The sequence below is a fragment of the Neomonachus schauinslandi genome, chromosome 9 (assembly GCF_002201575.2).
Source record: "Neomonachus schauinslandi chromosome 9, ASM220157v2, whole genome shotgun sequence".
NCBI classification, from domain to species: domain Eukaryota; kingdom Metazoa; phylum Chordata; class Mammalia; order Carnivora; family Phocidae; genus Neomonachus; species Neomonachus schauinslandi.
Window position 1 is genome coordinate 35,551,275 of NC_058411.1, and position 16,838 is coordinate 35,568,112.

General features: G+C 40.0%; 1 protein-coding gene across 1 annotated transcript in view; it reads left to right on the forward strand.

Moving 5' to 3' along the window:
* Positions 1-14,818, forward strand: part of LOC110590588 (coiled-coil domain-containing protein 170-like) — a 43,880-nt gene extending 29,062 nt beyond the window's left edge. Inside the window, exons 6-9 of the mRNA XM_044918081.1 lie at positions 811-1,011; positions 9,976-10,203; positions 11,022-11,231; positions 14,657-14,818. Of these exons, the coding sequence (XP_044774016.1) occupies positions 811-1,011; positions 9,976-10,203; positions 11,022-11,231; positions 14,657-14,818 (801 nt within the window). The remainder of the gene's footprint in view (positions 1-810; positions 1,012-9,975; positions 10,204-11,021; positions 11,232-14,656) is intronic.
* The last annotated feature ends 2,020 nt before the right edge of the window (positions 14,819-16,838 follow it).

The window sequence follows — 16,838 nt, forward strand, 5'->3', positions numbered from 1 at the left end:
TATTACAGCAGAGGTAGTGTAGTGTATTTATTAAGAGCAGAGAACCCAGGTATGAATCCCAGCTCAGCCATTACCAGCTGTGTGCTCTTGGGTAGATTACTTATCCTCTCTGGGCCTCAGTTTCATTGGTAAAATTTGGTGGGATGGGGTGGGGGTGGGGGCTGGAAGGGCATAGCTCCTATCAGAGTGGTAAGGATTAAATGAAATAATACATGATAAATGCTTAGTACAGTTCAGTGTAAGCTCAGTGAATCCTGGCTTAGAAATAGTGGTACGGTGAAGATAATGTGTCCATCATGCCTAAATCCTGGTCAGGTCAGCCAATGCAGTAAATACATTGTCAGATCAGTTCTTTGTTTGAATTTATTGGCCGACTCTATGAAAAGATTGAACCAGCAAGTTTCAATGGCTATATCTCCTTGTCATGTCCAAATCAGTTGAGTAAAATTTCATGCCTCTTCACCTTAAAATGCAAACGAAGATAGGTATTGCTTAGGTTCAATGTGTTCATAAAATCTGCTGCAGTCTGTTCATTGTAGAGTTCCAATTTTTTCTTTCACTTTTTGCTTAAAGTTCATTATACAATTTTATTTCTCAGTACTAACTGAAATGTCTCATTTTGTATATCAAACCTTTCCATTTCTTCTTCTAAAACCGGCTGATACGTGTCAAATCTTAAGTCTTCCCAGCTCACCTAGGTAGTAATATAACATTACTACCATGTCAGTATCGGTAGAACTTGCACATAGCTTTGAAATGAAGTAGAGATCATGGGCCCTCAGGAGGTTTAGCTATCCTTCCTCCCCACAGAGGACTGAAGGCCTGCAGCGGGAAATTCTGACGCTCACTCAGCGCCTACAGCAGCTGCCGCGTCACTCTGAAGAAGCCGCTAGAGAATCGTCCCAGATGCAAGACAGGTGTAGGGAACAAAAAAGAGCCTTGAAACGTCTGGAAGGAAAAATTGCTGTAAATGACTTCATTCAAGAGAGTTTAGACTTGGACAGGAATAAAGTAAGAATTTCCTGCATAAGGCATTTCTTTGACAATGAAAATGATCATATTTTATTATATTATCTAATGTTTAAAGCTGTTAATACTATTTATACTTTGTTGGAAAAGAGGAAAATTTGCTACAAACCTTTAAACCTTCTGCTTTTATCAAAAAGCCTCTCCTCGTTCCATATCTCTCATTTCTCTAATACACACATATTCCATATTCATTGGAGGGCATAGTGTATTTCTTTTTTTTTTTTTTAAAGATTTTATTTATTTATTTGACAGAGACAGCGAGAGCAGGAACACAAGCAGGGGGAGTGGGAGAGGGAGAAGCAGGCTTCCCGCTGAGCAGGGAGCCCAATGTGGGACTCGATCCCAGGACCCTGGGATCATGACCTGAGCCGAAGGCAGCCGCTTAACGACTGAGCCATCCAGGCGCCCCCATAGTGTATTTCTTAATGTACTTTAAAAAGCAGATTAGAAGGAAAGGAGCTCAAAGGAATAACTGTACAGGTAGAACATCAGGCACTGTGTCAGCTAGATCTGAGAAGTATTAGGAAGGGGCCAGTGATGCTATTCCTCGGTAATTACTATTAGGCCAGTATCTTCTCTACTCTCCACTTCTCTGCATCTGTAAGGAAGACATGAAAGTGTCAATTCTAAGAATGGGACGGAAACAGGAAGGGTACAATATAATTTGTTTTCAGGAGATTTTTAAAAAATTCTATTTCATTATTTCTTAATAGAATTGCTTGTCACATCATATCTATGTTATACTATTTCTGTAATTGCTGTGGCTCAAAGTGTAATCTCACTCATTCATTCACCACTCACTCATTTAGTCTTTCATTACACTCATTCATCCTATATGCATGGAGCACTGAGTTTAGAAAACTTCCAGTGCTTAGTGAAGTGGTATTAACTATGTTCTCCACAGAGTCTAAGTATAAATCCAGCTTCTACCTCTATTCCTGAATATGTAATCAATGATTATTCATTTCCCTGCAAACATTTTAAAACACTATATTAAATTTTTTTTTTAAAGATTTTATTTATTTATTTGACAGAGAGAGCCACAGTGAGAGAGGGATCACAAGCAGGGGGAGTGGGAGAGGGAGAAGCAGGCTTCCCGCTGAGCCAGGGGCCCGATGCGGGGCTCGATCCCAGGACGCTGGGATCATGACCTGAGCCGAAGGCAGACGCTTAACGACTGAGCCACCCAGGCACCCCAACACTATATTAAATTTTAAGAATATTCAGGTAACACATGCTTTCTACAACTCTTGAAATCAGGTTAAAAGGTTTGAAGAAAGAATAATTTTCCCCAACTTTCTTTCTGCCTATTTCACCTCAGTAACCAGTAGTGTATATATCTTCTACAACTATTGCCATGCTTATGGAAATATACAAGTACAAATATACGGGTGGTGGTATTTTTATAAAACTGGGACTATGCTAGTCAAATACTCTTCTTAACATAGTAAAAAGTTAAGTACCTCATGGTTTTTTCTTAGGTTAAAAGATACAGATTTAACTCATTCCTTTAATAGCTGCATAGTGGTCCACAGAGTGTATATAACTTATTTATTTGATCAGTTTCCAGTTGGTGGACTATCAAAATATTTCCACCTTTTATACCACTGCAAATAATGGAGCAATAAATAGACTTATATATCTATCTTTCCACATTGGTGCTTTCTCCCCCTGTGGGATTGAGTTCTAAATGTGAAATTGTAGGATCACAGTTTATGAGTATTTTAAATTTTAATAGCTACTGCCAAAATACTACTTCCAAAAGGCAGAAGGAATTCACTTTCCAGATAGAAATATAGGAGTACCTCTTTCTTCTTCATAGCCTAGCCAGCATTGGAGATGTCATTCTTTTAGAGACAGAGAGAGAGAGTTGGGTTAAAATAGTACTGTTTTTCAAAAACTAATGATGTAATGTATGGTGATTAACATAACATAATAAAAAAATGTTAAAAAAAATAGTACTGTTTTAACATTTACCTGATTACTAACTAGTAAGGTTGGACACCCCCTGCTTTTTTTTAAATGTTGGTTTCTTGGATTCCTTTGCCTCTCTACTCCTCACAATTTGGACCTCAGATACAGAAGATTGAGTTAATCAAACTCTATGGTTCATAACACATTACCTTGGGCCATGGAAGGGCTTTCTCTTATTTATTATTATTTATTCCATTTAAGTCCATTTTCCCATTCCCTCTTCCAAAGGAAATCAATCCGGGGTGCCTGGGTGGCTCAGTCGGTTAAGCATCCAACTCTTGATCTCAGCTCAGGTCTTGATCTCAGGGTCGAGAGTTCAAGCCCCCCACAGTGTGGAACCTACTTAAAACAAAAACAAAGGAGATCAACCTAATGAGTTTAAGGTATATCTTTTTGTTTATACAGTTGACCCTTGAACAATGTGGGGTTTAGGGTCACTGACACCCTCCCCATGCAGTCAAAAATCCCCATGTATAATTTTTGACTCCCCCAACATTTAACTACTAATAGCCTACTGTTGACCAGAAGCCTTACTGGTAACACAGTCAATTAACACGTATTTTGTATTCCATATTTGTATGTACTATATTCTTATAATAAAGTAAGCTATAGAAAAGAAAATGTTAAGAAAAATCATAAAATACATCGACAGTACTGTACCATATGTCTCAAAAAAATCTGTGTATAAGTGGACTCGCACAGTTCAAACCCATGTTGTTCAAGGGTCAATTGTATATGTTCTTTTAAATATAATTATATACACATATTTTAATTTGCATAAATGGTACTGTGGCAAAACCTGATTCTATTACTTAGCATTGTATTTTTTTTCTTAAAGATTTTATTTATTTGACAGAGAGAGACACAGCGAGAGAGGGAACACAAGCAGGGGGAGTGGGAGAGGGAGAAGCAGGCTTCCCGCGGAGCAGGGAGCCCGATGTGAGGCTCGATCCCAGGACCCTGGGATCACGACCTGAGCTGAAGGCAGACGCTTAATGACTGAGCCACCCAGGTGCCCCTTAGCATTATATTTTTAAGATCCACTTAGTGTTGCTATGTGTTCATCTAGTTCATTGCTTCTGTCTATTGCATGGAGTTCTACAGAGTGCATATCTGCCATGCTCTGCCCGTCCACTCCTCAGAGATAAATACCCTGGTTACCTCTGTCCTTCTGCCACAACAAACACTGCTACCAGCATCCTTGTACAAGTCCCCCTATAGACCTGTGGGAGAATTTCTTGGGGGTGTTTGCTCAAGATTGGAGTTGGTGGCTCATTGGGTATATGTACACTTAATCTGATTAAGTACTGCCAGTCAGTCAGCTCTCACAGAACAATAGTCGCACCAGAGATACATGAGGGATCTTGAATCTCCACATTTTTGTAATTTCTTGGCATTAACCAGCTTCCTAATTTTTTCCATTTCATTGGGTATAAAAGTGATTGCTTATTTAATTTGCATTTCTCTAAGTATTAATGAGTTGGAGCACTTCCTTTATGATTTTGTCTTTAGGCTTTTTAGTCCTTGCCTGTTTATTTCCTCTACTCATTTTCCTATTTGGGTTCCAGTCTATACTTGTTAATTTCCAAAACTGTGTGCATGTCTTCCTCACCCTGTCCAGGCATGGCAGGTCACCTCTCCATGTGGGCTCTCCTCTCACCCCAGTCAGACTCTGAGTCCCTCTGCAGGGCAGCCCTCCTCTGTGCCCACTTTTGTCATCCTGCTTGGGTCACAGCATTTCTCTCATCATTCTGGAGCCTACCTTGTTCTGCCCACTTAATGGCTTTAGGACTGAGTTGTCCAGAGAGGAAAAGAAAGGAAAGGAAGAATAAGAAGAGAAAGAACAAGAGCAACTGGTTTATGTTTAACCTTTCACATATCCTGATAAATGTACTTATTTAAATCATAATTTAAATCATAAATTTTTCTGTCAAGAGGTACTTTAGCTTTGTTTCACAAATATTGACAAAATATTGGTCAAGTTTAGTGGTTGACCTTGAACAACATTTGACCAATATTTTCCTTATTTTTCATTTTAAATATAGTAATATGTTTTTAAGTTTCCAAATGTATGGGATTTAAAAAATTTTGAATTTTATTACAACACACTAGCAGTATATGATCCTTGAGAATTTACTGAGACTTCTTACATGGCTTAATACTTCGTTGATTTTGGTAACTGTTCCATGTGTGCTTATAAGAATGTGTTCTCTGTTGGGTATAAAGTTCCATATATAGCTAATGCTCAAGCATATTGTTTGTATGGTTCAAATAATGAGTATCTCTGATGATTTTTTTTTTTAAGATTTTATTTATTTATTTGAGAGAGAATGAGATAGAGAGAGAGAGAGCATGAGAGGGGGGAGGGTCAGAGGGAGAAGCAGACTCCCTGCTGAGCAAGGAGCCCGATGCGGGACTCGATCCTGGGACTCCAGGATCATGACCTGAGCCGAAGGCAGTCGCTTAACCAACTGAGCCACCCAGGTGCCCCTCTCTGATGATTTTTATATCCTTGATTCTGGAAAATGTATCCTAATTCTCTAAGGATAATTTTTTGTTCATCCATGTATCTTTGCAGTTCTGTCATCTTATGCTTTATAGATTACTGGAGCAGGTGCACTTATGATGATATTTGCTCTCTTGTTCTTTTAAGTACTATATACATTCTCTTTTTTGTGCTTTATAAAATATTGCCTTAAATTCTCCATTTTCAGAAATTATGGTTACTAATTATACAATGTTCTTTTTGTTCATGTGTGCCTGATATATCTTTTTATCCTTTTATTTTTTGCCTTTCTCCATCTTTGTGATTAAAGACAGTATATGGTTATATTTTTTAAAAATCAAATTGGAGGGTATCCAATTGGTGAATTTAACATATTTATCTTTATTGCAATTATTATTATATTAGCATGTGATGGTCCCAACTTATTTCATAATTTCCATATATTTTACTTTCCTTTTGTGGGGGGGGTCTATTTTCCTGGTTTCTATTAAGAGATCATTTTTTCCCCCTGGTTTTAAAGTTATATGTTCTATTTTTATTCTTATGTTGGTGTTCTTTAATTAAGAACCATACTCTCTTTTACTTATATTTATAGGAATTCCATGTCCCTTTGGTTGTTGACCTCAGTCCCCAATTGTGTTGGTATTCTCTAAATTTTTAATTTTTGCATTGTTTGAATATACTGTTTTCTTTTACTTGGTTCTAATTATTTTTAGATAACCACTAAACTTGACCGACATATTTGATACTTCGTAGAGTCCCATGGTGTTACTTAAGGTTTATAGTATTACATTAGACATAATGAAAAAATATGCAAGAACTGCAAGAAATCAGTTTTTACCACAATATGGAATTTACTGGAGAGACCAACTGCTCACGCATGATCAGTGTCACAGATACTCCCAACACTTGAACTCACTGGAATAGCAACAGGAGATAGCTACAAAATTATTATGGTAGTACAGTATGTAGTGCAGTTAATTTTATGCAGTTATTGATTTAACATTGCATTTTCATGTTTGTTTATATTTCTCTTGAATGAGAATGGTATCATGTATGATCTGTGGTATTTGTGTAATTTTTGATAAATTTTAACTTTTTATAATAGCTTTGTGATATTTTATGATAGCAAATGATAAAATAGACTAGTTTCTATATATATTTTATGTATTTATGACATACCTAACTTTTTATTTATTTATTTATTTATTTATTTATTTTTAAAGATTTTTATTTATTTATTTGACAGAGAGAGAGAGATAGCGAGAGCAGGAACACAAGCAGGGGGAGTGGGAGAGGGAGAAGCAGGCTTCCTGCCGAGCAGGGAGCCCGATGTGGGACTCAATCCCAGCACCCTGGGATCATGACCTGAACCGAAGGCAGACGCTTAACGACTGAGCCACCCAGGCGCCCGACATACCTAACTTTTTAAAAATTTTTCTGATATCTCTAGTCTATGTGGTTCATCTATGGGTTTTTTCAAATTCTTACAAATCTTTACAAGTTTTCCCAATATATTTACTGAAGAAGAAATCTGTGTAAAAGTGGACACACACAATTCCAACCTGTGTTGTTCAAGGGTCAACTGTACACACACACACACACACACACACAACTATACACACACACACAACGATACACACACACACAACGATATACACACACACACACACACCTTTGACTGGTATTGTCTCTCTGGAGAACCCTAATACACTTGGCTTTTTTTTTTTTAATTTTATTTTTATTTATTTTTTTTATTTGAGAGAGAGAGAATGAGAGACAGAGAGCATGAGCGGGAGGAGGGTCAGAGGGAGAAGCAGACTCCCTGCCGAGCAGGGAGCCCGATGCGGGACTCCATCCAGGGACTCCAGGATCATGACCTGAGCCGAAGGCAGTCGCTTAACCAACTGAGCTACCCAGGCGCCCTACACTTGGCTTTTTTAAATTTTCATTTTATTTTAATTCTTAAATTTTTTAAAAGATTTTTTTAAGTAATCTCTACACCCAACATGGGGCTCAAACCTACAACCCCAAGATCAAGAGTCACATGTTCTGCTGACTGAGCCAGCCAGGTGCCCCTGCTTTTTTTTTTTTAATAGTTTATATCCTATTGTCCTTTTATCCTGCCTTCCTGAAGAGTTTTCTTTTTTTTTTAAGATTTTATTTATTTATTTGGCAGAGAGAGACAGCGAGAGAGGGAACACAAGCAGGGGGAGTGGGACAGGGAGAAGCAGGCTTCCTTGTGGAGCAGGGAGCCTGATGCGGTGTGGGGCTCCATCCCAGAAGCCTGGGATCGTGACTTGAGCTGAAGGCAGATGCCGAACGACTGAGTTACCCAGGCACCCCTTGGAGAGTTTTCAATCTGATCTTTCAACTCACTCAATTTGATCCTCAAATCGAGATTTTATCCATCTTTTTATCTCATCTATTACGTTGTTCATTTCAACTCTTCATTTGTCATATCTAATATTTCTACTTGGTTGTTTTACTTTATAATTTCTTGATCAGTTAATGTTGTCTCTCCTGAGTACCTACAACTGTGAGTAAAGTTAAAATTTTTACACAAAACTGAAAGTGATCAGAGAAAATAAGGCCTTGTCCTAAATTTCATTTAGTGGCAGATGAAGAATTAGTCTAACAGAATACATTTTTAAAAAATATTTTACTTATGGGGCGCCTGGGTGGCTCAGTCGTTAAGCGTCTGCCTTCAGCTCAGGTCATGATCCCAGGGTCCTGGGGTCGAGCCCCACATCGGACTCCCTGCTCAGCGGGAAGCCTGCTTCTCCCGCTCCCACTCCCCCTGCTTGTGTTCCCTCTCTCGCTGTCTCTCTCTCTGTCAAATAAATAAAATCTTTAAAAAAAATTTTTTTTACTTATTTATTTGAAAGAGAGCGAGTGAAAGAGCAGGGCCAGGGCAGGGAGGGGGGAGAGCAAAGGGAGAAGCAGACTCCCTGCTGAGGAGCCCAATGTGGGGCTCCATCCCAGGACCCTGGGATCATGGCCTGAGCCGAAGGCTGACACTTAAGTGACTGAGCCACCCAGGTGCCCCCCAACAGAATACATTTAAAGGAACAACAGAGGACAGAAATAAAGTAGGTTAATGATAACACTACATGAGTATAATTATTAGGTGTAAACTGTGTACCTGTCAAAGTGGCAATTTGTACATACAGTTTACAATTTACTCAGTTAGCTTTGTAATATAATTCTTGACAAATTAAAAATATTCTTTTTGAATATCAATATTTCACAATATGTATTTAAAATAAGATTATTAACATACTTTTTCCTGCTATTTCAGATATCTGTAGTTTAAATATTTATAATATTAGTGATTGGTAATTTTTTTCTTAAAATTATTTAAGTCCAGATATCTCAATATAATCTATATTTATTTCTATTAATAAATACACTAACTGACCACTGGAACCCTGAAAGTGAAACGTTAGTCTTATTATTTTAGAATCCACCACAGGGGATGCCTGGGTGGCTCAGTCATTAAGCGTCTGCCTTCGGCTCAGGTCATAATCCCAAGGTCCTGGGATCGAGTCCTACATTGGGCTCCTTGCTCAGCAGGAGGCCTGCTTCTCCCTCTCCCACTCCCCCTGCTTGTATTCCCTCTCTCGCTGTGTCTCTCTCTGTCAAATAAATAAATAAAATCTTTAAAAAAATAACAATAATATGTATTTTATTTAATTATTCTTTTTTTTAAAGATTTTTATTTATTTATTTGTCAGAGAGAGAGCACAAGCAGGGGGAGCAGCAGAGGGAGAGGGAGAAGCAGGCTCCTCACTGAGCAAGGAGCCCGATGTGGGACTCGATCCCAGGACCCTGGGATCATGACCCGAGCCGAAGGCAGATGCTTAACGACTGAGCCACCCAGGCGTCCCTAGTTATTCTTTTTTTGACATTTGCATTGTTTCTATTTTTTCATGTTATAAATAATGTAAAGAATATCTTTGTGTATGAATGTTTAAATATTTATCTCCTTATAATACCTTGCTAGAAAAGTTGATATAATCTATGTTACCATCTGGTATTTATAAAATTGTTAGCACTGAGCCATCAATTTTATTGTCATATTTTATTTTCCAGATTATTTTAATAATGCATATCTTTTTTAAAAAAAGATTTTATTTATTTATTTGAGAGAGAGTGAATGAGAGAGAGCACAAGCAGGGGGAGTGGCAAAGGGAGAGGGAGAAGCAGGCTTCCTGCTGAGCAGGGAGCCCGATGTGGGGCTCCATCCCAGGACCCTGGGATCATAATCTGAGCCGGAGGCAGATGCTTAACCGACTGAAACACCCAGGCACCCTTAATAATGCGTATCTATGGTGAAAAAATATTTTACGTATGCAAGTATTACTGTCTGCAGTTTATTAGCCTAGAGTAGATCTGGTATGCTAGTGTGGAACACCACCTTAAAGTACAACTTCTTTATTTCAATACTGTTGATTTCTGCAAAGGAGAACTCTGGGAATAAGAATTCGTGGACAGACGAGCATGGCAAGATGTCCAGACAGCTAGAGAAAGACAACGGGAAACAAACGTTATTGAATATTCAGCAAAATTTACAGATTGCTACAACTCAGAGACTAGAGGAGAAAATTCAGAAACTTCAGAAACAGCTCAGTGATTTGAAATTGTCAAATAAAAGTATGAAAATTCAACTTACAAGAGTAAATGTCCTTAAGGTAAGTAAAGGAAGTGAGGCTTTCAAAAATTCTCTTCAGCTTTGGTCTGTTATTATTTTAGCTGCATGTTTCTTATTGAATTTTTTTAAAAAACAGTAAAATTGTTTTATATGCACACATGAGTATATATAATATTAAAGCATATAGGATAATAAAATTAGATGCATGGACATCTACCACTTATCTAAAAAAACCAGAGTAATATCAACCACACCAAAGCCTATTCTCTTTCCTACTTCTCAAAGGTAACTGGTATTCTAAATGCTAGGATTCTAGAGTCCTTGTTCTTTTCATCTTATTTTGGTCTTTCTTATTGGGATAAATAGTTAAAACTTTTATTCGTTTTTGGAGGCTCCTCTTTGGATGTTCTCCATATCAAGCTTCACTTGTAGTATTTCAAAATATGTTTTATGCCTTAAACCAAAGGTGTACTAAATACTAATGGATCGATTTTTTTTTTGCCATTTTATCAGCAATATTTATCTTGCTTCAAAGCCAGTTATTTTCTCTATTTCTGAATTTGGTTAGCAGAGGCTGTTAACACTTTTGAGGACATGAATACTCATTAAACCTCTTTAAGTCCTAAGTGCCTAGTTTATAAAAGTGGTCAGTGACTGTTATTGAGTATGATGGTTGAGAAATGTCCTCTTAATTCATAAATTGTGGAATTTTCTTTCTTTTCCATATATCAGATCTTAAAAAAAAAAAGAAGAAGAAGAAGAAGGAAAAGAAGCATGGGTTATATCATGCATCTTGTCTTTTATTTAGAAGAGATCTAATTAGTCATCTCCCTTTCCCCCAACCTTATACCCTCACAGAACAAAACAATTGAAAAGCTCAGGCAATCTTTAACACAAGTTGAAGCAATGAAAGGGAAGGCAGTTATGAAAACAGACAACTTGAAAACTACATTGGACTCTGCCAAGGAAGAGGCAAGAGGGGACAAAGAGAATGTCCATCAGCTGTTAGACACTGTCACTCCTGAGTTCTGCACAGCAAAAGATAAAGTTCCAGGACAAAAACACGAGGTTTGTTTTGTTCATTATTATATCAACAGTCTTTGAGTTAAAGTGATCAACACCCATCTCAACTTAGACTCGTATCTAAGCCAGACAAAAAGGAGTTTGTTGGCTTATGGAATCAAAGGTGAGTTAAACAACCAGACCTCTGAGGGGGCAAGAGCTGCACTTGGACCATAGGATCAGTGCCTGGAGCCTTCTAAAGCTTTTCTAGAAAGCTGTGTGTGTGTCAGCTTGCTTTATGTTTAGAGAATCTGTGACAGGAGAGAGAGTCCCAGGAAAGGGTCTAAGAAAGCTCAGCTTAGGTCAAATGCCTATTCCTGGTGAATCCACAGTAGCAAGGGGCAGCATATATGATTATCTTCACTTAGGTTTGCATACACATCCTCTGATTAACCAATGACAAGAGGAAAAAGATGTCCGAGAATGGAAGTTCAGGAGAAACCATGTGTCTGGGGCTGAGTCAGTTTCTAGGAAAAGAGGGTAGTGCTTCTAAATTTGCCTAGATTTTCACTACATTTATAAAGCAGGTGTTGTAAGAGAATTTTTTAAAAAAGATTTATTTATTTTAGAAAGAGAGAGAACGAGGGGAAGGACAGAGGCAGAGGGAGAGGGAGAGAGAACCTCAAGCAGACTCTGCACTGAGCTTGGAGCCCGATTCGGGGCTCGACCTCACAACCTGAGATCACGACCTGAGCTGAAACCAAGAGTCAGACGCTTTAAAGGACTGGGCCATCCAGGTGCCCCTCAAGAGAATTTTTAAAAGGCTAACTGATAATTTGGGGCTACTGTGGAATTATATGCCACATCTCTATTACTGGTAGCTTAAGACATATGTAACTTTTATCAATTACCTTAAAAGATTCTTGAAACATAAAATCATGATATTATTTTTGTTTTTTTCTCTTTTTAAACTTCTGCATATTTATATTCTTGTTTTTATTCTTCCCAATATCCTTACTATATTTTCAGTCAGATCTCTTCTCCTTTGGGTACTCTGTAGTTGACTCTTTGCTTCTGAGATGACTTTGTCTTATTCTTGCCTGAGTTCAACCACCACATCTTCCTTATCTATAAGGCATATTGGATGTCATTTTTTGGTCCATTTGTATTCTGAATTACTACATTTCTGATTCAAAATAGAGGTATTCCTGCCCCCCCCCCATGTCTGCAAATCCTTGTTTGAAAACAATTTTAAAAGATTTTATTTACTTATTTAGTTGTGAGTGAGAGAGAGTGCACACATGTGAGTGGGGTAGGAGCAGAGGGAGAGGGAGAAGCAGACTCCATGCTGAGCAAAGAGCCCATGGAGGGGCTCAATCCCACGACCCCATGACCTGAGCCAGAAATCAAGAGTCAGACACTTAACCAACTGAGCCACCCAGGCACCCCTGAAATGTAATCCATATCAGGTATTGTGTCAAACATGTTTCTTTTGCTCCGTGGCAGTGTTTTGTTTTGTTTTGTTTTGCGGGGGGGGGAGTATTTTCATCTCCTGACTAGTTTGGATGATGCTCTTTTCTTCTTAAAGAAATTTGGAGGGATATTACTTGCCATTTATCTATACACTTTAAAATCCTTTTAATTGGGGTGCCTAGGTGGCTCGATTGGTTGGATGTCTGCCTTCGGCTCCAGTCATGATCCCAAAGTCCTGGGATCAAGTCCTGGGAATGAGCCCTGTGTGGGCTCCCTGTTCAGTGGGGAGTCTCCTTCTCCCTCTCCTTCCTCCTGCTCCTTCCTCTCTCTCTATTAAATAAATAAAATCTATAAAAATAAAATAAAATCCTTTTAATTGCCCTGCCCTCTCAATTTCAGGTGTTTCTACTTTAGGGTAGTTACAGGGCAGGGTTTACTTACTTGGTTTCTTAACTCAGTACTACCCTCTTGTGTTGGCACAGTGAGTGCAGTTTCTAAAGTCTTACATCAAGCCTTTTCTGTTGCGGTGGGAGGTTATATGATACCCGGTTCTGCAGTACTCTTGTTTATAGAAGTACCTTATTTTCCACTGTTTAGCTTTTTTCTTTTCCTTTATCTCCAAACCTCCAAGGAACATCTCACCCTTCCAAGTATCTCCCTCTCCCCTCAGAAACCTTGTCCTTCAAAACTGCCATTTTTGGGAGTGCCTGGGTGGCTCAGTTGGTTAAGCATCGGACTCTTGGTTTCAGCTCAGGTCATGATCTCGTGGTCATGGGATGAGCCCCGCGTCGGGCTCTGTGCTGGGCTTGGAGTCTGCTTCAGATTCTCTCTCCCTCTCCCTCCGTCTCTGCTCCTCTCCCAGCTCACTTGTGGGCACGAGCTCTCTCTCTAAAAATAAATAAATAAAATCTTAAAAAAAAAAAGACTGCCATTTTTGATCTCATGTGCTTCTAAGCCCTTTTCTTTTCCTTCCCACTTGCCAGTTTTCTGACCCACCAGGTTGTAGACTTCTCAGTATTTCCCCATTTATATATTGTCCTGTTTCTGGGACACCACTGGAAACCAACTGCATCCTCCAGTGTGGGCTCAGGAGCGGCCTCTGCTGGTTTAGGATATTTATTTCCCCACTTATACGCAAACTGAATTCTGTGATATTCTCTACTTATGCTTTAGATATGATTTGTGGGTGGTTATAACTGCTTTCCTTAGAAGATCACTATGGTTTTGGGAGGAGGAGTGGAGAGATGTTTAGGGGACTACTATTACCATACAGCAAACCCAAAGTCCAAAAAAGAATTTCCTTAGGGATGAAAAACAAGCAGCAGTAAAATTAGGTTTAGTCTATAAAGTGTAAAAATAAAATCTTAAAATGAAAAGGACATTTTTATTATTTTTAAATATATATATTTAAAAGCTTTTTTAAAAAAAGATTTTATTTATTTATTTGACAGAGAGAGACAGCTAGAGAGGGAACACAAGCAGGGGGAGTGGGAGAGGAAGAAGCAGGCTTCCCATCGAGCAGGGAGCCCAATGCGGGGCTCGATCCCAGCACCCTGGGATCATGACCTGAGCTGAAGGCAGGAGTTTAACGACTGAGCCACCCAGGCACCCTGAAAAGGACATTTTTAAACAAAGAGTTCTTGTAAGAGAAGAGACCATATTTCTAGCTTAAAAATATAATTTGAATGTAGAATATTACATTTCATAAAGAAATGTTTAATAAGACCACATTTCTGATACCAATTTCATTGTACGCAATAAGTAGGTGACCAAAACTAATGATATATCTTTTTTTTTAAAGATTTTATTTATTCGAGAGCGAGAGAAAGCACACATACGAGCAGGGGGAGGGGCAGAGAGAGAGGGACAAGCAGACTCCCCGCTGAGCAGGGAGCCCAATGTGGGACTCGATCCCAGGACCCTGAGCTCATGACCTGAGCCAAAGGCAGCCTTTAACCGACTGAGCCACCCAGGCACCCACTAATGATATATCTTATGTTTTTGGTGGTTCTTTGTAGCTTTCTGACTTTCGAGAAATTATTATGAAGATGTTGGGATTTAACATGAGAACAGCTGACAAGGAAATCATCAATCACCTAAGGCTTATTATACAAGATTATGAAGCATCTAACAAATCAAAGATTGCATCTGATTGTGAGACTGGACAGGATAATAAATAAAAAAGCTCTGTCTTCATTGCTGCCAACAAGAACACAGAAGATATAGACATCTCCTCCAGCATCTTGAATTGGTTACATTATGAATAAAATGCATTGGGAATTTTTCGCTTGAAAAATTCTCTCCTTTAATATTTGGCATTTAACTCTTCTTGGTCATTATCTTGTTCTATACATTTATTTATGGTCTAGTCTAGATTGTTACTTATAACATATATCTAATTATATTATTAACTGTATTTTAAGCAGGATATTAATTAGAACTTGTGTTCTTAGTTGGAATATTTATATTTATAGTTAACAGACTATTTCTAAAATGAACAGTCCAGAATAATTATTTTAAAGTCAGCTGATCAGCAACCTTAATTCCCTTTTGCCATGTAGCCTAAAATACAGGTTCCAGGGATCAGGACATAGACCTTTTTGGGGAGCCATTATTCTGCTGACCATAGCTCACATCTACCCAAATTGAATACACATATATTCCTACCTAATAGAAATGTGTATATATGAGGCACCTGGGTGGCTCAGTCTGTTAAGCCTCTGACTCTTGATTTCGGCGCAGGTCATGATCTCAGGGGAATGGGACTGAACCCCGTGTTGGGCTCTGCACTCAGTAAGAGTCTGCTTCTCTCCCTCTGTCTCTACCCCCCTCCCCCCCGCTCATGCTCTAACATAAATCTTTAAAATAAACCATAAAAAAGAGAAATGTGTATATATATTCTACAAAAAGATACTTCTAAAATTATTCATGGCAGCATTGTTCATAATTGCCCCAAATTGTTAACTGTCCAAATGACCAAAAGTAGAGTTAACTATGGCAACCAGATCCACTAGTTAAGTAATCAGATCTCCTTCACTTGTGGGACAGGGAGAGGTCAACTGGAATGAGGAATTTTCTTAGGGGCCAAACTAGAAAGTGACTCCAGGTCTAACACTGGGGATATGGCAAATAGAGGACAGCATGAGTTTGAAGAGAAATGGTAAATTTATGGGGCTCCACGTGGCATGCAGTAACCAGTGGCCTGTAAGGAGAACTTAATTCTTGTTGCACATCTGTTGTTAACCAACCTCAAATTTTAAAATAAACCTCAAAATTAGGAAATGTGGTCTGCACTTCTGACTTGTGACTCGGGTTTCAGGCAGCTCCAGCTGCCCTAGCAGAAACATTTTTCAGGTCAGATTAATGGAGCTTGTTGCCCCAGGACAGGAGCCAGCAGGCACAGCCAGGCACTTTCTGTCTGGGGACCGTTCCCTCGAATGCAAGGTGCCATTTTCGGGCGTGAAAGGCTGAGACACTTTCCTCCCTCCTAGCCTATCTGCGGTGTCCTCTTCTGCAAAAGAGGAACCATTAGGACGTGTACAGCCTACTCTGACGGCCCGCCTGCGGCCCAACACACCGCAGCGACGAGAGCGGCTGCTTATACGAAGACCACGTGCCTGGGCAGGATTCCCATTCGAGATTCTTCAATGGATGCCGCCAAACTGCAGGTGCGATCCCCGGCCGCGCACCACAGCACAGTCCCGGCCTCCGCGACCGCTCAGCGAGTGCGCGCTACTGCGCCTGCGCCCCGTCCAACTAGCCGCGCTCGGGCGGCTCTGCGGGGCGGAGACGGAAGAGGCTCGCAATTGGAGCGGTCGACGGGCATCGCTGAAGGCGGAAGGGGGCGAAAAAGACACGGGGGACCTTGGAGGTGACTCGCTGGCAGAAGTCATTGGCTGGCGGAACACCCGTTTCAGATCGCGCCTCCGTGCGGGGCGGGAAGCTAGCCGAGGGGGGAGGTCGGGCCTCGCGAGTCCAGCCCAGCGGAGGGGCGGTGTCGCGGGAGGACAGTTGCGCGCGCGCGGGAGCGGGGCGCGGCTCCTGGACTCGGCCGGACGCTGGCGCCCTGGGCGCTCGGCTCTGAGCGCGCTGGGCTTCCCCGGGCGAGTTCTGGCGGGAGTTCCGCGCGGGTATGCTCTGGGTGGCGCCCACAGCCCCGAGTTGGAGGACCCAGGTGGCGCCCGTCACCATTTTAAAATC